Genomic DNA, 21,539 nt, shown 5'->3' on the forward strand with positions numbered 1-21,539 from the left:
TGACGCCGGGTGATACGCCAATATGGCGATGACGAATACACACTTCCAATGTGCGTTCACCGCGATGTCGCCAAACACGGATGCGACCATCATGATGCTGTAAACACAACCTGGATTCATCCGAAAAAATGGCGTTTTGCCATTCGTGCACCCAGGTTCGTCGTTGAGTACACCATCGCAGGCGCTCCTGTCTGTGATGCAGCGTCAAGGGTAACCGCAGCCATGGTCTCCGAGCTGATAGTTCATGCTGCTGCAAACGTCTTCGAACTGTTCGTGCAGATGGTTGTTGTCTTGCAAACGTCCCCATCTGCTGACTCAGGGACCGAGACGTGGCTGCACGATCCGTTACAGCCATGCGGATAAGATGCCTGTCATCTCGACTGCTAGTGATACGAGGACGTTGGGATCCAGCATGGCGTTCCGTATTGCCCTCCTGAACCTACCGATTTCGTATTATGCTAACAGTCATTAAATCTCGACCAACGCGAGCAGCAATGTCGCGATACGCTAAACCGCAATCGCGATAGGCTACAATCCGACCTTTATCAAAGTCGGAAACGTGATGGTACGCATTTCTCCTCCTTACACGAGACATCACAACAACGTTTCACCAGGCAAGGCCGGTCAACTGCTGTTTGTGTATGAGAAATCGGTTGGAAACCTTTCTCATGTCAGCACGTTGTAGGTGTCGCCACCGGCGCCAATCTTGTGTGAATGCTCTGAAAAGCTAATCATTTGCATATCACAGCATGTTCTTCGTGTCGGTTAAATTTCGCGTCTGTAGAACGTCATCTACGTTGTGCAGCAATTTTAATGGCCAGTAGTGTATTAATAATTACGTCTCAGTGTCGTTTGTAGCACTGGTCGTGAAAATTTCGATTTACACACCGTCATTAGTGACATGAACCGTCCTTAATTTGACTTCTAAGCCGGATCTGTTTAATGTGCGTGTCCGCTGTTACACTTAATTAAATTGACCTGACTATGCGTTACTATAACTGTGTTTGTGCAATATTCCGTAGTGCACGGAAACTTTTATATTTATGGTATAGGCTTGGAGAGGTTTTCATTCGTGTGTAACAACTTTCGAACGTAAGATATATTTGTAGCACACTTCCGTTTTACGCTTCTCATTCTTACATAAGTATAACGTAATGTACGCAGCTATGGCACGAAGCTAAATAAAAAGAAACAAAACGTCATGTGAGAGAAACACACTGCACTTAATCGCCCTATTGTGTTGCACAGCAACCAATTAAGTTCACGACACGAGAAATGTCAATTCAAACCAAAGTTTCTGCGGCATGTTTGAGGATGAAGAGAGCTTGTATACAACGTCCTTGAACTTACAAGCCAATGTTCCAGTTTACAATTAAACAAATCACTAGCTGTGATACTACAGTGAAAACGTGCAGGGTAGCCTAGCGACGGATCTCCTGTCTTACAAAACACTTTTCTTTTCCCGGTCAGTCTCGCAGTGTAGTGCTGAAGGATAAAAGAAATTAGCTGAACGAGACGAAAGAGTTTTCGTTGACTGGTGACTTAAACATTAGTTTAGTCGTCATGAAAAACTGAGAATCAGTTTCCCTTGCTACAACTACGCTACTTCATTTATCCATTCTACTGTAGAAGTATATTTCTAAGCCCATTAAGTATTGTCTTCAGCGCTGTTCTTATAGGATGATTTATTGGATGATCGAGGGCGACGGAAATCGTCGCTTACTTACGAAGAAAATTTAGCTGTCATTTCTTTGTAAAGTCCACTATCTGCGTTCGTAGTTATACGCTACCTATTTTGTGTCTCTGAATAGCAGAAACAGTTTTTCATTTTCGGTATTTACGAAAACTCGACTGTGGTAGTACTTTTCCTACCAATTGGCTCATACAAAATACGTTTCTCGTATCCGAGAGTAACTGAAACAGCAAAGACCCCTTCCCCAGCAGAATAACGTTAGCGGAAACTGACAGACTAACCGATACTTCGAGAAGAAGTAGACGACTGAATGGTCTACGTAAACTTTCGAAACTAAGTCTCTGTTGATAATTCCAAGAATGGGTTTACTTGGATATTAAAGATCTAAGACCTAAATTGATGAGACTGTAATGGGACTTCCTGAAGTTTTTACAATGATCTAGTACGAGCCATGGATAACGTAGCATTATGTTTGTAAATACTACTGCTTCAGTCACCCACCTCTGTTACCGTGGTTGCCAGCCAAAGACGATACAACGGTGTGAGGTACAGAGGTAGCTGCTTCGGATCTTCATGCGGAATAAATCGTTATTACTAATTATCGTCTGGTAAGAAAAGGACAGGTAATGGCGAACGGCTAATCAACAACCAACAGTGCAGCATCCCGATGGTAAAAATTTCAAACCTGTCCACAGCTGTGGAGCCAACAGTCACTGTGTGCGATCGTAGATCAGGAGAAAACTGAGGAGCCTCCAGCACCAGCCATAGGCGTAAACGCTACAATCTTTCTCTAATTTTTTAACGCCATATGTAATAAGTTAGTACTCTTTGTAATTTTTGCTACAGCTTTTCTCTGTCTTATTTTAACGCATTTTAACGACATACGTAACAGTACTGTTAGTGGCTTTGCCATTCCTATCCATGCAGGGCCAAACATTCTGAAAATGGCTTTAACATAAGTCTAAACCGGTAAATAGACAAATATTTTTGCGATCTCGGTTGTTGATTTTAATCTGAAACTGATGTCTGTACGTCTATTGGGCATGAGTTTTAAGCTCAGCGACCACCTTCATTGCATTGAAGAATAATGGTATATGTAACAGCTCTTTGGTGTACCCTCAAAATTATTTTCATTTCTGCAGTTATCCATAATAATACGTAGTTGCACTGCACACGGTCTCAGCACAGTTGTTTGACACAGGGTCCAAAGCTTTCAACAAAATAATAATCACCTCCACTAATAGGTTACCAAGCGATCACTGCTAAGTTTTTGTATGGTCACCATGTTTAGTAACGGTTGAGAAAGCTCACTCAGCTAGTATTAAAATCCTCGGTTGAAGTTTCTGAACATAATTTTGATTTAATTCTTCTCGTTACAGTACAGCCGCCGCTGACGCCCAATAGGCAGCTCCTCCAGGCACATACTGAAGAAGGACAGAAAGATATTCTCTGCTGAAGTTCCCACTGGTGTGAAACTCAGGAAAAAATATGTCTGCCGCGATAAGAACGTGAGTTTTGAAATATATCGCAACGTTAAATCCAATTAGAGATTGCAATACACAAATTCTTAACATTGTCAGCTCTCCTCACTTCCGAACAGACACTTGATAATTTAAGATTTTTATTCTAACTAAGCCTACGTCTTATATTTACGTATTCGATAAACACATTATGTTAATGTTACGAACAGTAAAGGAACGCTAGACTAACGAGGATGTTGAAAGGAAAATTCGGTATCTAAAGGGAGATGAAAACTAGTAATCATGGGGAATCTGAAAGCAATTGTAGGGGAAGGAATAGAAGAAAGGGTTACAAGAGAATATGGCCTAGGCAGAAGGAACGGGAAAAGAGAAAGGCTAAATTTCAGATTGTAGCTCAAACTATAATAGCCACAAGGCGAGCAGGTTTACCTGGAAAAACCCAGGAAGATTCCAGCTGGATCACATCATGGTGAGAAAGATACTCCGGAATCAGATATTAATTTAAATTAATTAAAGTCATACCCAGCAGCAGATATAGGCTCAGATCACAATTTAGTGGTGATGATGAGTAGGGTGAAGTTTAAGACAGTCGTAAGGAAGAATAAGTATGGATGGATACTAAGGAACGTTGAGACTCATTTGCAGATCGCTAAGGATGTGGATACTGCCTTAAGGAATATCATACTTAGCAGTTCAGTCGAAGAGGATATCTCTAAAAAGGACAGTCACAAACATTGGACAGCCAGATATAGGTACAAGAAAGACCACTTTTGAGAAATCTTGGGTAACACAAGAAATAGTTGACTGATCGACGAAAGGAGAAAGTACAGAAATGTTCAGAGAAAGACAAGAATACAGAAATATAAACCAGGAAACAAGTAAATGGGAAGTGCAGGACAGTCAAGGCAAAAGGGCTGCAGGAAAATGTGAAGAAATCGAACAAAAAAATTACTGTCGGAAGAACTGACTCAGCATATAGAAAAGTCAAAATAGCCTTAGGTGAAATTGAAAGCGTGGGTGGCAGCATTAAGACTGCTATGGGAGTTCCATTGTGAAACAGACGAAAGAGAGGATACGTAAAAAGAATGCATTGAAGTCCTCAATGAGGGGGACAGTTCTGATGACTAGATAGGAGAAGAAACTGGAATCGATAAGGAGGACACAGAGAATTTAGTACTAGAATCAGAATTTAAAATAGCTCCAGAACACTTAACATCAAATAAAGCAGAACCGGTCGTTGAGATTCCATCGGAATTTCTAAAAGCATTCAGTGAATTGGTAACCTAACGACTACTGAAGTTGGAGTGAAAAATATATAAGACTGGCGACGTACCATCACACTTTCGGAAAAATATTATCCACACAATTCTTATGACACACAGGGCAAACAGGCGCGGAAACTATCGCACGATCACATTAACATCTCACTTACCCAAGCTGTTGACAAGAATAATATACAGAAGAATGGGAAACAAAACTGAGGATATGTTAGACGTCAATCAGTTTGGCTTTAGGAAAGGTAAAGGCACCAGAGTGGCATTTCTGACTCGGTGCTTGATAGTGGTAGCAAGACTGAAGAAAAATAAGTATTCGCTCATAGGATTTGTCGATTTGAAAAAGCGTTCCAAAATGCCAAATAGTGCAAGATGTTCGAAATTCTGAGAAAAAATAAGAACAAGCTACAAAGAAAGACGGGTGATACATAATATGCACGAGAACTCAGAGGGAACAATAGTATTGGAAGATCAAGAACGAAGTGTTCGGATCGAAGACACATCGATGGAATTACGAGAGAGGTTTCAGAGTGGAATTGAAATTCAGGGCGAAAGCATACCAACGATGAGATTCGCTGATCACACTGCTATCCTCAGTGAAAGTGAAAAAGAATTACCGGACATGTTGAATGGAATGAACAGGCTAATGACTGCAGACAGCTGATTGAGAGTAAACTGCAAAAAGACAAAAGTAATTAGATGTAGCAGAAATGAGAATAGCGAGAAACTTAACATCAGAATTGGAGGTCACGAAGGAGACGACAGTAAGGAATTCTGCTACTGTGGAAGCAAAGTAACCCAGGCTGGAGGAAGCAAGAAAGACAAAAGAAGCAGACTAGCACAGGGCAAGAAGAAGTCCACTAGTATCAAACCTAGGCCTCGAGGAAGAAATTTCTGAGAGTATACATTTGGAGCACAGTATTGTATGGTAGTGACAGTGGGGAAACCGGATCAGAAACGTGGTGTTACAGACGGATGTTGTCAGGTGGACAAACGATAAGGAATGAGAGGTTCTCCGCAGAATCAGCGAAGAAAGGGACATATGGATAACTCTAAAAATAAGGAATGACAGACTGATATGACATGTGCTAAGGCACGAGGGAATAACATCCATGGTACTGGAGGGAACTACAGAAATTAAAAAAAAAAGATTTTAGGGGAAGACAGAGTTTGGAATGCATCCAATAAACAATTGGCGACGTACGGTGCAAGGGGTACTCTAAAATGAAGATGTTGTCGCGGAAGAGGAATTACTGGCGGGCCTTATCAAACCAGTCAGAAGACTGATGACTCAAAGATAACTAAAAGAACTAATGGATTCATGTGAATCATTTTACACATGTTTCAAAGAGCTTTATTGTCAGGATTAGTAACAATAAGAAGAGACGGTTCTTTATTTGGAAGCGAGGTGCGTCTTCCACATAAGAAATTCCTAATAAGTTTATTTGTTTCCAAGCGATGGTGTTGGTTGCACTGTATATGAAAGACAGATGACGTAAAGCCGGCAATAAAAGATTTTTATGAAGTACTAGTATTAATCTGTTGATTTAACAGGCAGTCTTGTACAAAGAAAATATACGTTAATTATACTTTTTCCCTCCAGGTACGGGTTACACAGTTCTCAACCAAATTTGACTGAAGAAAATGATGAGGAAATTCGAGGAACAATATTTCGCATGCAGTCCGTCGAGGAAAAATCGTCACGAAGTAAATCCGCTTCCATTGACGGGTAAGCTAGCAGCATTCAACTGCTGATATTGCCACATACAATTCTTCCGTCAGTATTTGCACTCTATCAGCACGGGTAATAACGTTCATTTCTGAACTCCAGGAACTTCACGCAACCCGTTGAGCCGCAGTCAGAGGAATCTCCCCCTCCAGTTTCCTTCTTTCAACTGGTAAGGCAGTCTCTCACCAAATCATATGTTTAGTGCAACGCTGGCCTCTTATTATTAACCAAGATCAATTACAGTACTCTTTAACAGTATTTAAGTTGTCGTTTTTGTCTGTTCTGTGTGGAGATCGGGAAAAGCACGAAATAAACGCGTTTCTCCATCATTCTCAATGTTTCTGTTTTTTATTCTCTCCCTGGATGTCAACAAATGGCAATTCTACTTCATGAGACAACATTCCTTGTAATAGAACAGAAAATTAAGTTTGACAGTGGTAAATAAACGACTGCGTAAATGAGATTGTCGGAACATGAGTGTCAGTAAAAGATACTCCTTTCAAGTTAAACGAATTATAATAAATGAAAAGCGCTAGTTTGCTTTTGTTCTACAGTATGAATTTATTGCGTTAACCGGGTTTCAGCTTACAAGGCCATCACCAGACAGTTGTTGACTATTGTTTTTCCGGTTTATTTTAATGCAGCTGAGTCACAGGAATCTTTTAGTAGTTTCTGATGATAGATTTTATTGTCTCTCGCATTTTACACTTGCAATTCCACAGTGATGGCGGGAAATAACATAAGAAACTTGAAGACTGTTTCTTGTCATTTTACAATACAGGAAAGACGGATGATATACAATTGCGTACAACAATCAAGAGGAAACACCAAGACTGGAAGACCAAGAACAAAGTTCTCGGACTAAATAGAGCGTAAGACAGGAAGTAAGACAGGAATGCAATCTTTGTCCTTTACTAACATCGGTATTAAAGCTGTGTCCTGAATCGCGTTTCCAGGTTAGCGTCCCGGTTTGGCACACAGTTTAATTTGACAGGAAGTTTCAAATCGTGGCACACTCCACTGCAAAGTGATAGTCCGTTCTAGTTTCATGCATCATGCTGCAAGTCCTTGCCGAATTTGTCATGTCATGGAAGTTTTCTCAAACTTGCAGAATTTGTGTGCGGTCAGTACCGTGCGGAAATACCAGTATTGAAAAGATGCGAGATCTGCAAAATGTTGCAAGACAATAGATGTGACAAATAGGACGGGTATCCGGCTTTATTCATAGCGAGATGTTGCAAATGAATTTGTTCTATGAACAAGAAGGAACAAATGATTTCAGCGATTAAATGACTACATTTATGTATTTGAATCGTTTTCTTAAACAACGGTAATCACTTAGAACTGCTTTTCTGCGCTGTAGTATAGTCTTTACAAGTCCGATTAAAACTGATTGATAGTTGACACTTCACGCGTTGTAGCTGGTTTCTTCCAGTCAGAGCGCTCAACGTCAAGACCGAACCGGTCGCCATCGCTGCCACAACAGTTAGTTAAAAAATGGTTCAAATGGCTCTGAGCACTATGTAACTTAACATCTGAGGTCATCAGTCCCCTAGACATAGAACTACGTAAACCTAACCTACCTAAAGACATCACACACATCCATGCCCGAGGCAGAATTCGAACCTGCGACCTTAGTATCAGCCTGCTTCCGGACTGAGGCGCCTAGAACCTCTCGGCCACATGGGCCGGCCAGCAGTTAGTTCTCTTTCAGTTCCTCGACCGACTTCATTTCATGATGTGTTTAGGTGCCGAAACCTGGGTCTGACGCTTTTGTTTAATATTTTATCATACATTATAACAACACCAAAAGTAACACACCTACACAACGAAGCTAACGGAATACATACGTTTCATACACAGCACTAACTAATCATTACTGAATACTTCCACACAAACGCGATTCAGCGTTACACATACAGTTATTATAATCACCGAGACCGACTTACATTAGGTAAGCTTCGCACCTCAGTGTGTAAAGCTGTTTTTCTAAAGGCTCCGATTCATTGTTGCGACTGAGTCAACCGCGTCATAAATATATGTAACGTAATGGCCTAGCTGTAACTGCCGTGTAGTAAGTAACTGGTTCGAATCCCTTCAAATACAGTGAATTTCTTTTGTTTCAATATCCAGCTAAAAGACTGATTATTATTTTTATTCAGTTAATCGGTTAAACGTAACTTTTTCGTTTCTAATACTTTGCCGCGTCATTTTAATCATCGCATTGATGTTTTTATTTGTTCTCATTTTTCTTCCTAGCTTTCTTTCTTCGTTTGGAATCTGCCTGTATAGCCTATAATCTGCAACCTATATCATCAGATCTGTATCATAAAAACAAAGTCCTAATGCACTGCAGCCATAGTGGTACTGTCAAATGTTAAATGCGGAATCAGCATCCGCATCGTCAAATACATATAAATCACATCACATGCAAGAGTCATGTCGGTAAAGACCCCAGTAGCTGAGTGGTAGCCGGCGCGGTAACTCAGCGTGTTCGGTCAGAGGGTTAGCTGCCCTCTGTATTAAAAAAACTGAGGTAATGGGCCAATAAAGAACTGAAACGGGTGTCTTGCGACGTCCGCCCCGAGCAGATACAACGGACGAAAACGGACAAAATGAGATTTAAAAAAAGTGTCAGTCCAAAGGGCCCGGGGTCGATTCCCGGCTGGGTCGGAGATTTTCGCCGCTCAGGAGCTGGGTTTTGTGTTGTCCTAATCATCATAATTTCATCCCCATGGACGCGCAAGTCGGCGAAGTGGCGTCAAATCGAAATACTTGCACCAGGCGACCGGTCTACCCGACGGAAGGCCCTTTTCACACGACTTTCTTTTTAGTTTTAATACTAGTGTAGAACCACCTGTTATACTGTATGAACAGGTCGATCAGTTAGGTATATTTACTGCTTGTCCACGATAAGTTGAGGATTGGCGCGGTGGCTGGGAACGGCTGTTCCATCGCATTACGGTTGTCGAGGGGAGAGGAGCAGTGAGCGGAAGGCAGCATCGGCAGCTTGTAGCAGTGCACTGCGTGCGTCACACGAAATCGGAGGGGGCATTCGCGGAAATATTATTCACTTCAATGATACTTTCGTCGGGTCGGAAATCACCTAATTTGTTGCCATATTCATGCTCAAGAGTTTTCCCTAGAACTTCCGCACTATTTATTTATCTACAGTAATGAAAAATGTTAGTAGCTGAATGTACAACTTGCGACACTATGAATCGAGAGTCAAAAATTGTGTTTTGGAATCTGTTAGCACATTACACTAATTAAACGCAGCACGGCAGTAACATTCACAAATGTGTACTTGACTGTGCCTGAAGGAATTGTCAAAATGATGTTCACTAATGATCAATGTCTTTCTGTTTGATTCAAGATCATCATCACCATCGCTTGAGGGCGTGGTATTGATGATAACTTCACTGATGGGCATTTCCATTATTCCATCTCGAGCCCAATACTCTTGCTCTGAAACTGCGCGACTGCTACTGTCGCAAGTTCGAGTCCTGCCTCGGGCATGGATGTTTGTGATGTCCTTAGGTTAGTTAGTCCCATAGTGCTCAGAGCCGTTTGAGGTCTTGCTCCAGCTGCTGCACTTTCCTGCAGTAAAAAAAATGGTTCAAATGGCTCTGAGCACTATGGGACTTAACATCTGTGGTCATCAGTCCCCAAGAACTTAGAACTACTTAAACCTAACTAACCTAAGGACATCACATACATCCATGCCCGAGGGAGGATTCGAACCTGCGACCGTAGCAGCCACATTAACAAGATTTTGCAGTCTTTCTTGGACACTGGCATCAGTTACATTGTTCTCCCTGAAGCTGTGTTTTCTTTTGGCCAATTCCAGTTCTATCGCATTTATGTCACAGTTGTAGGGCGGTAAACGGACTTCTTTGTGGCCTCCGCTCTCATCGATCTTATCCACGACTTAGACATTCACGCCTCGTTTGTTTTCCTTTATTTTAGATGACAGTTCAGCCTTTCTCATTGAGTCGTTGCAGTTTATTGGTCTGTCTCGCAATGACACTAACACTGTAATCCTGAAATCATATTTATTAAGTATTCTGTCGAACTTCCTGCTTTGGTATGGCCAGTGGCGGATACAGAATAACCTCAAGGAGGGGTAGCTAAAGATATCTTGAGCTATCTTTACTTTTACTGTGATAAATAATAATGAAGTTTCCAGGTTAGCGTCCCGGTTTGGCACACAGTTTAATTTGACAGGAAGTTTCAAATCATGGCACACTCCTCTGCAAAGTGATAGTCCGTTCTAGTTTCATGCATCATGCTGCAAGTGCTTGCCGAATTTGTCATGTCATGGAAGTTTTCTCAAACTTTGCAGAATTTGTGTGCGGTCAGTACCGTTCGGAAATACCAGTATTGAAAAGCAGAATGGCACTCACAGAGATGGATCAAAACAAATGTACCACTGGAAGCCCTAAACACGTGTAACTGGCACCACCACTCAAGGAAATGCGAAATGAATTTGTTTCAACAGAAGAGAAAGTAAAATGGCGGTACAGACGACTTTAAATTTTAGCTGATTTTTTAATGTTACCATAAACATAAAAGCATTGCATTTTTGAAACAAGTAGTAAATACTGGTTGCAAAAGTCGAAGAATAACTAAAACGCAGTATCTAGCTGACGTATCACACTGCACTTTTGGTTCCTGCTGTCGAATATTTGATTATATATAAGACAAGAGATGTTCGAAACTTGCATTACATCCTCAAAGTATTTAATCTAAGTGAAGTTGTCTGATTTTAATTAAATAAATAGTGTTTCTTGGTAACATAAATATGTACTCTCTAAAAAATTTTGTATCTTTTTATATTTATGTTTCGTCACGATTTTTATCCATTAATAATAAAGCACAACAATGGCGACTGCTCTGGTTCCTAATAAAACTGCACTTCTGCAACAAGTACTGGCAGAATGTTCCTGAAATAAACTTCCGTTAGTGATCTGAAGGAGTCAGCTTGAGTAAGTAAACACCTCATCAAGTACGTACAGAAGTTACTTGTTAGTGGAGACACGCCTTTTGCAGTACTTCGCGTGTAGAGTCAATTTGACGTTGGCAGGGCTCGGAGACAAATGAGTCAGTTGCCGATTGGCTCCGCTTCCGGCAGCACTAGCGAAATCGTCACGTGGTCGAACACTACTTCTTGAAATTATCTGTACATGATTCTTTCACCGAGAAATAGCAACTGATATCAAGATACAGAAGTAAAAAATGTACAATAGATGTGACAGATCCGAAACTAAGCAAAATCATTGCACCGAGCGAGGTTGCGCAGTGGTTAGCACACTGGACTCGCATTCGGGAGGACGACGGTTCAATCCCGTCTCCGGCCATCCTGATTTAGGTTTTCCGTGATTTCCCTAAATCGTTTCAGGCAAATGCCGGGATGGTTCCTTTGAAAGGGCACGGCCGATTTCCTTCCCAATCCTTCCCTAACCCGAGCTTGCGCTCTGTGTCTAATGACCTCGTTGTCGACGGGACGTTAAACACTAACCACAACCACCACCATTGACAGTTCAGGATCACCGAGTCTTAGATTATAGGATTCAGTTATTATACCAGAAAATCTCAGTGATGTGAAACAGCAAACTTTAGTAGTCCAACAGTTAACCAACATTAATGTAGTTAGTATGTGTAGATCTGTAGTTAAGCTGGCTAGATCGCAAAAAACGGCACACAGCAGTTCAAGAACGACTTTACTGAGCACAAAGTATGCACGACTTGTTTCGGAATTCTGTTTTTCTTCAGAAATACAAGTGGAATAGTAGCGCAAGGACAAGAGCGTTATCAGTTGAGACGACATGTTACGCACACAACTGGGAACGCTCTTGGTTTTGTGCTACCTTTCCACTTAGGTTTCTGAAGATAGAAATAATTCCGAAACATGGCATGCATGGTTTGTAATCAATAATGTCATTTCTGAACTACTGTGTTATTTTTATGTGACATATCCAGCTTAAACTACAGATCTATGCATATTTACTAGAATGGTTACTAGCCTCCTATGTGACTTAACGTCACACCTTTGTTACCTTGGATGGTACAGTTAATAAATAGAACTCAATTTAACAGTGATTTTATAGACATATCGGCAACGAACTGTGGTTAGGGCAACAGAAATTTATTGTCAGTGCTACTTTGAATCTGTGCGATAGCTTCATTGCGAGGTATGACGCAGTCAGCGTAGCAAACATCACAAAAGAAGAAACCGATGTTTCTGTTTTCTATTTTTGCATAGTTTAATGCCGTGAGTGGAAAGATAAATCCAGTAATTTGTGTGACTTGTCTGTAATTCTCGTCTCGTCACTTCGTACATAAAAAGTTTTGTTCACTGTCATTCATTCTTTGGCTTCTTCTGTGGAGTGAAACTATAAAAGAGCAAATTTTACCCTGTGCTGTGTCCAAACTATTTCTCATTAATCTACTGCAAAATTTCCAGTCTTTTACAACACAGTAGCCTGTTTTTTCCTTGCATCGAGTCACATTAATGAGTGAGGAGCCTAAAAGTAATTCCACGTAATTAAATGCAGAAGGACGTCCCTCGATGGGCTATCGCTGTAGACCTCAATCAGTAGTTTGTATGTAACTCACACTAATAAAGTGACTGAAACTTGGGAGGAGTTGAATGTGGAAGAGGCAATGTTCTGGGTTCGCTATTGCGACCGCCAACAACATGACTGCGCCAGAAACAGAGAAACGAACTTTTCAGGGAAAACAAACCTCGGCAATCACGTTGCTGGCCGCAGTTTTCAACCTTAACTGACTGTGGTCTGCTGCTGGGGCACCACAGCGATGTGAAGACGACGAACAGCAGCTTATTCGCTGATTGGTTGCTGCTATTGAAGGCGTCCTTTAAACAATTAGTTGGCAGTCGTTAGCACCTTAACTTTTTTGAAGTCATTAGTGTTTTGACTGTTCCGATGCTGTTATCAACACTCTTGCCTCCCTTGTGGTAATCTTTTGATCTCTCACACAAGATATGGTCATCTATTTGAAATATTCTAGTCCTCGTCTAATAACCACCCCCATCTCCTGTTCTCCCGGCGCAGGTTTCGGAAACCTTAGCAGATGTTCCATTAACCTGTATTTCCTTCTGTTAGGGCCTTCCACAGTTTTCTTTCTCCATCTACTTTTTTGAGTTTTTCTGGTTGCTGTGGTCTTCAGTAAGAAACATTGTCTCATAAAGCTCTCCACGCAAGTCTATCCTTTGCAAGCCCCTTCATTTTTGCGTTACTACTGCAACGTACATTCATTTGAATTTGCTTACTTCGGTCAAACCCTTGTTTGCCTCCAAAATTTTTCCCCTCTACATTTCCTTTCGTTACCTAACCGACGATTCCTAGATGAGATCTGTCAACCATCATTTTCTGATCATGTTGCAAAGCAGTTCTATTCAGCCTCTCTTCATTTCCAGAAGCCTCAATGTCGTATGGAAACTAGAAGATCTGAAAATGGAAATAGAAAGATCTATTGTAGACATAGTGGTGGTCAGTGAAGTAAAGTGGAAGTAAGGTACGGATTCTGGTCAAACATATGAAAGATAATATCAACAATAGTACCAAATTGTTAAAAAGGAAGAAAATTCATTATGGATAGGAAAATAGGGCAAACAGTGAGATGCTGTGAACAGTTCATTGACAGGGTTATTCTCATAGGAATCAAGAGCAAACCAACTCTAACAACAATAGTTCAGATACACATGCCATCGTCACAAGCAGAAGATAAAGTTATAAAGAAAAAACGTGTGGATGATGCAGGAGTAATTTAGATGTAAACGGAGATGACAGTCTAATTATCTTGAGGGTTTTAAGGTGGTAATAGGAGAAGTTACAGAAAGAGTTACCGTAGAATACGAGCTTGGTAGTATTAATGGGAGACGAGAATGACTAATTGAGTTCTGCAGTAAATTTGAGCTAGTAAACGCGAATACACTGTTCAGAAGGAGGTTCCGAAATAGGACATAGAGCTATAAGGTATATCCAGGAGCAGCTATAGACCCGGATCACAATTAAGTAATGTTGAAAAGAAGACTGAGGTTTAAGAGAATTTTCCTGATGAATGGCAGAAAGTGGGATACTGTAGTACTGGCGAATTATACTATGCGTTTGAAGCTCTCTAGGGCTGCAAATACAGCACTAATGAGTACCACAGCACGCTGTTAAGTTGAAGACTAAAAGGAGGAGTCAAAGAAGTTGCCAAAAAAAAAAATGGTGAAAGGTTACGATAGTAGGATAACCGTGTCCTCGGAGCTCTTTGGATTAAACTAACTAGAGTGGAGCTGAACCTAGCGCATCGTGTTGAATATGTGGGATTGTTGAAGTCAGAAAAGCAGCCAGTGTGATGAGTAAATGAGAATGCGTGTATCAATAATTTGCCATAGGAAATACTACATCCTGGTTTAACTGTAGTCTTCTAAAAGTTTTATGGATCTGAGTTTAAAGTAGTAACGGTTCAGTACCTGCTCCTCCACGCCGATACCTCACAAGCGGCGATGAATCTACGGAGAATGGCAATGCGAAAGAGAACGAGTTGATGACATAACACTAACATTAAAAATGACGAAGAGAATAACGGCAGGCGCTCGACAATAGGCGGCTGTGCGCAGTGTTGTCCGGCTAGCAGGAATCAGCGTGAACAACTGCACGTCCGGAACGAATTGTTAACGAACTGTGAAGTGAGAGCAGGATTAAATTTATAATGTGTAGATCAGCTGCAGGAACTGACAAAATTCCTTGTAGAAGCTTTCGAGATTACAGAACTTTCTACATCACTCACTCCCAACAGTTAAAGTTGATAAAACATAAGTATCAGAAGTAACAATGCCGTAGTTTTGTCTAACATTGCTGCAATAGAATTTTTGGAAGTTACAGTTATATCTTTGGGTGTAGCACAGCGTGTGAAAATTTAGAGTGAACTGTGTTGGAACTTTGCGTTACATATTTATTTGAGTTGAGTTCGTTGTTAAGGTTTTACTATTGCTAATAGTATCGTTATGGTCCAAACAAGAGAATTATTTAACGATATAAATAAAGACCTATCAGCAAAATGAAACAAGGCGATGCATCTACTAATTCAGGATTTTTGGATGATAGCGAAATTAGACTATGAAATGTTATTACTAGGGAGTGCTGCACAGCAATGCCTCCGAATTTCCTATGTGAAAATTGTGAAGACTTTTTGATTAAAAGATACGTTATTAACATTCTACGTACTTATTCTTCATGTCAACATGTTTGCAGCCCTCTGCCGCCAGAGGGATCCGAACTGCACCGTGTAACATGGTGGTGTGTAACGTAACTGCGCCGGTGTGTGAGAAACAGCGTGCTGTAATCGACTTCGGAGTTCAAAGAGTTCGTCCACTTATGGAGCACCCTCTCCCTCAGCATGACAATGTTATAAGACACACGACTGCTTCAACATCTCAACAAATCGATGCCTTGGGTTCACTGACACGTGTCGTTCTTCATGCAGTCACAACTTGGTCTCACCCGATCTTCATCTCCAAAAGGTAAAGAGCACTATTGAGGACTTCGCTCTGACGAAGCGTTGAAAGCAGAAGTGAGATTGTAGCTTCGTCGACGAAGTGAGGCTTCTACAGTGACGGTATCAACAAACTGTTCTCCCATTAGGAGGAATGCGTTCGTCGTCACGGTGAGTATGTTGAGAAATAAATATGTAGAACATTAATAACGTTTGTTTTATTTTAAATTCGGAGGCAATACTTCGCAGCACGTCCTCATACATAAAGGAACACGCCTTATGCAGGGTCGCATTAAGATAAAAAAAAAGCGACTGTTAATAAAGTGGAAAAACTGTATCGACCCAACGCATTAATTAAAGAAAAGAACGAAGAACTTCAAGAATGGAGGAAAGAAGAATAGGAAGATGTTAAAGAATTAATGAGAGAACTGATGGCACGATAGTCAAAGGGGAAGGAAGAACATAAAGACATTTTTTCGTCAGTGTTTCGTAGACAGGAAGCACGTATAGCCTAATGCCAGGAATTGGGTCCAGTTTGGAAGCATGACTACGAAACAAGTCTGAAAGAGTCGCAGCTATGTGGGAGAAAATCCGAGCGACTGCGGTGTTACCAAAGAATGAATCGTGCGAGGCGATGTATACATGTCACCCAGAATATTATAACCACCTATCCAATTGCCGATTGTCTCCCTTTTTCACGGATAGCCGCGCGGGATTAGCCGAGCGGTCTTTGGCGGTGCAGTCATGGATTGTGTGGCTGGTCACGGCGGAGGCTCGAGTCCTCCCTCGGGCATGGGTGTGTATCTTTGTCCTTAGGATAATTTAGGTTAAGTAGTGGGTAAGCTTCGGGCGCGGGAGAACACCAGTTTGTTGATACCATCACTGTAGAACGTTTGACTTTGTTGGGAGACACAAACTCACATCTGCTTGCACCGCTTCACCGCTATCAAAGTGGAGTCCTCGATGTTCTTCAAGTTTTAGGAACAGAAAAAAATCGCATGAGGTCATTTCGGAACTGTAGGGAGGATGATCGATGACTGTGAACCTAAGGCGTCGGACTGTTGCAGACGTCGTAGCCCTCGGGTGTGATCTGGCATTTTCTTGTGTGGACGAAGTTTTCTGCTGTCAGAAACTCGATTACATCACGCTGTTTTTCACGCACCGACGTAGATACAGTATTTTATACACCGCTTGTTGCACGCTGCAGTTCGGAGCGCTCTAGCGGCAGAGGGTTTCAACTTGCGTTGGCGAAGCGGAAAACTTGACCGATGAATATACATGTAGTACCTCAGCCGATATCGTAAAAAAAGCCGGATTCATTACTTTTCAGAACTCCCTCGTGGAAAAGTCAAAATAACCTCGGTGAAATTAAAAGCAATGCCATCGACATTAAGAGCGCAGAGGGAATTCCACTGTTAAACGCAGAAGAAGGAGTGGATAATGCAATGAATACACTGTTGCCTTTACGGTGGGGAGGATATGTCTCTGGTGACGCGGTAGAAGAAGAAATGGAGGTCGGTGTGGAAGACATTGGGGATCCAACATTAGAAACAGAAAGATATCTGAAAGACATGTCATCAAATCAGACAAAAAAGGATAATTAGCATGTTTTCGGAATTCGAGTAAGCTGTAATTAAATGACTATTTCGTTTCAGGTGTAGACTCAATGAGACTGAAGACATTCGATCAGACTTTCAGGAAGTTGTTATCCACACAATACCGAAGGCAGCCAGGACAAGAAAGTACTTAATTTTTTTTCGCGGCCGAAGATTTTTAACCCAAACCTGTCGTGCGTGAAATGATTCCTTGCTTCCCTGCGAAGTCATTGACGGTGCATTTACTGGGACTCTTAGGACAGGCAAGGACATGTTCTATATTCTGAAATATGCCACAATCACATCTATTGCCATGTTCCACTTTACCATGTTTTCCTTCACTGGTGTTATGCCCGTTCTTATGTGTTTCAGGCTCTTCAAGATCTTCCATATGAGGTTCTTGCCGTTGAGTCTCTCCTGTAGTGGAGCGTAATAAGTCATCTCGAGGCACGGTGGCTTCTTTGTTCACGAACCTCCTGCAGATTTTAGTCTTCCAGGTCAACAGGAAGCACCAAATAATGTCTCACGATCATCGGCACTCTACTTAAAATGCACAGTATTTTCGTGAGCAGGTCTTTGGGACCTAGGATATTTGTATAGCAGAAAACCCAAAGAGATTCTGATCATACATAAAGCACACCAGTGCCTGCGCGATAACATTGGTGAAGTCACTGATGACAGTGCTACTAAAGAAGAGTTATTAAACACGGTTCTCCTTCACCAAAGGAGACGAAGTAAATATTACTGAAATCCTATCGAGAACAACTGCCAAGATGAGAAGCACAGAAGTAGATAATCTCGGTGTAACAAAGCAGCTTAAATCACTTAATAAAACCAAGGCCCCGGTCCAGATTGTATACCAGTCAGGTACCTCCTAGAGTATGCTGATACAATAGTTCCATATTTAGCAGTTACATACAACCGCTCGCTCATAGAATGATCCGTACCTAAAGACTGGAAAATTGCTCAAGTCACACCAATACCAAGAAAGGTAAATAGGAGTAATCCGCCGAATTACAGGCCCATATCACTAAAGTTGTTTTTCAGTAGGGTTTAGGAACATATACTGTATTCGAACATTGTGAAGTACCTCGAAGGTAACGATTTAGTGAGACACAGTCAGCTTGGATTCAGAAAATGTCGTTCTTGTGAAACACAGTTAGCTCCTTATACTCATGAAGTAGTGAGTGCTGGCCAAGCGGTTCTAGGCGCTACAGTCTGGAACCGCGCGACTACTACGGTCGCAGGTTCCAATACTGCTTCTGACATGGATGTGTGTGATGTCCTTAGGTTAGTTAGGTTTAAGTAGTTCTGAGTTCTAGGGGACTGATGACCTCAGCAGTTAAGCCCCACAGTTCTCAGAGCCATTTGAACCAAGTAATGAGTGCTATCGACAGGCGATGTCAAATTCATTCTATATTTGTAGATTTCCAGAAAGCTTTCGACACCGTTCCACAAAAGCGTCTTCTTACCAAACTGCATGCCTACGGAGCATCGCCTCAGTTGAGCGACTGGATTCATGATTTCCTGTGAGAAAGTTCACAGTTCGTAGTAATAGACGGAAAGTCATTGAGTTAAACAGGAGTAATATCAAGCGTTCCCCAAGGAAGTGTTATAGGCCTTCTATTGTTCCTGGTCAGTAACAACGACATAAGAGACAATCTTAGTAGACGTCTTAGAGTGTTTGCAGATGATGCTGTCATTTACCGTCTTGTAAAGTCATCAGATGATCAAAACAACTTTGCAAAATGATATAGATAAGATATATGTATGGTACGAAAAGTGGCAATTGACCCTGAATAAAGAAGAGTATGAAGTTATTCACATGAGTACTAAAAGAAATCAGCTAAATTTCGATTACGCGGTAAGTCACACAAATCTGAAGGCTGTAAATTCAGCTAAATACTTAGGGATTACAATTACAAATAAACTAAATTGGAACGATCACATAGATAATGTTGTGGGTAGAGCAAACCAAAGACTGCGATTCATTCTCAGAACACTTACGAGGTGCAACAGGTGTACTAAAGAGACTGCATACACCACGCTTGTCCGCCTTATTCTGGAGTATTGCTGTGCTGTGTGGTATCCGCATCAGGTGGAACTGACGAATTACATCGAAAAAGTACAAAGAAGGGCAGCTCGTTTTCTATTATCGCAAAGTAGGGGAGATAGTGTCACAGACATGATACGTGAATTTGAGTAGCAACCATTAAGACAAAGGCGTTTTTCGATGCGACGGGATCTGCTCATGAAATTTCAATCACCAGTTTTCTCCTCCGATAGCGAAAACATTCTGTTGGCATCCACCTACATAGGGAGAATGATCATCACTATAAAATAAGGGAATTCAGGGCTCGTACAGAAAAAATTAAGTGCTCGTTTTTCCCGCGCGCCGTTAGAGAGTGGGTCTATAGAGAGACAGCTTGAAGGTGGTTTATTGAACCCACTGCCAGGCAATTTAATGAGAATTGCCGATTAATCACGTAGGCGTACACGAAGACGTAGACGAGCGTACTGAAATACTACTGCAAGCGATCAGCTGGGAGTGGTAAGGTGATGGGGAACGAAAACAATATTCAAACCAAAAAATATAATTTCATTTTTTAAAGGGTACTCCAAATATTTGTAATGTATTTCGTAAACATGGAAAGTCTTAGAAAATAAAATAAATGTAAGCGCATGAACAGTACCATTTTGAATTAGAAACTAAATAATTTAACTTGAGATATCAAACCGTGGAGTTTCACCACACTCCGTTGGTTCTGTTTCATCATACATTAAATGAATCACACTGTGACCTAAAACAAGGAGAAAAACAAGAAACATTGTAATTAACAAGTGTTCCATACTTATATATCGCACATTAATAAAAAATTAAATATTAGATCACGAAAGGGAATTATTCACATTAAAACTTGAACTGGCATTTATGCTGACTACGCAATAGGTTGCATCAGCAGTTCATATAATAGTAATGACTAATCGGCAAGTTCCAAAGCCAAAAGACAGAAATAACACTCACACTATAAAAATTACGAGAGTCAGGTAGCGCGAACGGCAAACTCTTTGTAAATAACACTGGGATGACGGGATGAACCCACGAGTGAAACACAGCGTAAAGAACAGTGGGTGGCTCGTAATAGCAGCTTGTACAGTCTACACATCAAAGTCCTCACCAAACAACTTCTTACTGCTCAGCCTTTCCACGTGCCCATGATTTCTGCAGACACCAAACAGTAGACACAATACCAGGGTTGTCTTCTCTAAGACATGTAAACCGACACATTAGCAAAACGGGACAGCTAAAGGATAGTTACAACCCATCAGCTTTGACCAACGACATAATAGTTTACTCGTAGATATTAATGTCTTTATTTTCGTGCCTCAGATAATAAATCGGTTATCTTCTATGACGTAGCGTTATCACTGTAAACAGAAATAAATGAATGTGTTTTTGGAAAGACCGTCTAGACAGCGTGTACTATTTTTGTCGCTTGAATTACATCATTGGCTCGTTCCAGTTAATTCGGTACTTATTTTCATTCTTGGTGAGTTTGAGATATTTTAGAAGAAATGTTTTTCATTCTGGACAATTTTAATTTTTTCGATTTTTGTTTGTCGTTATGGATTTATCTGTTTCTATAAATACAGAAGATTTGAAGCACAATTTGTCAACTGCAGAACGGAACACAAATTTTGCAGGTAGTTTCCTTTAATTTACGACTATGGTCAGAAACACTTTGTTAACAGATAACCGGTTTCGGTCTATAATGACCGTCATCAGATCTGGAGCAAAAATGGGAAAAAACATAAATACACTCGCAGATTGTCTACAGCTTAAAAACAATAAATAGATCATAATGAAAAGTACTAGTGACAAACATGTGCATTTGTGCGCTTTAAGCATGAAGAGGCATACCTGTTATAAAAACAAAGTCCTAATGTGGTGGTGGTGGTTGTTGGGATGGTTCAAATGGTTCAAATGGCTCTGAGCACTATGGGACTCAACTGGTGTGGTCATCAGTCCCCTACAACTTACAACTACTTAAACCTAACTAACCTAAGGACATCACACATATCCATGCCCGAGGCAGGATTCGAACCTGCGACCGTAGCTGTTGTTGGGATGTTTAAGGGGGACTAAACAGCTAAGGTCATCAGTCCCAGCCTAATGTACTGCAGCCGTAGTGGCATAGTCAAATTTTAAATGCAAAGTCAGCACCAGCATCGTCAAATATATATAGAAATAACATCATA

At 41.1% G+C, this 21,539-nt stretch overlaps 1 protein-coding gene across 1 annotated transcript in view; it reads left to right on the forward strand.

Moving 5' to 3' along the window:
- The window catches only part of LOC126354017 (ATP-dependent translocase ABCB1-like), a 282,194-nt gene that overhangs the window by 35,566 nt on the left and 225,089 nt on the right, over positions 1–21,539 (forward strand). The window contains exons 2-4 of the mRNA XM_050003340.1: positions 3,073–3,201; positions 6,052–6,177; positions 6,280–6,346. Of these exons, the coding sequence (XP_049859297.1) occupies positions 3,182–3,201; positions 6,052–6,177; positions 6,280–6,346 (213 nt within the window). The 5' untranslated portion in view covers positions 3,073–3,181. The remainder of the gene's footprint in view (positions 1–3,072; positions 3,202–6,051; positions 6,178–6,279; positions 6,347–21,539) is intronic.

The sequence above is a fragment of the Schistocerca gregaria genome, chromosome 3, assembly GCF_023897955.1.
Source record: "Schistocerca gregaria isolate iqSchGreg1 chromosome 3, iqSchGreg1.2, whole genome shotgun sequence".
NCBI lineage: Eukaryota > Metazoa > Arthropoda > Insecta > Orthoptera > Acrididae > Schistocerca > Schistocerca gregaria.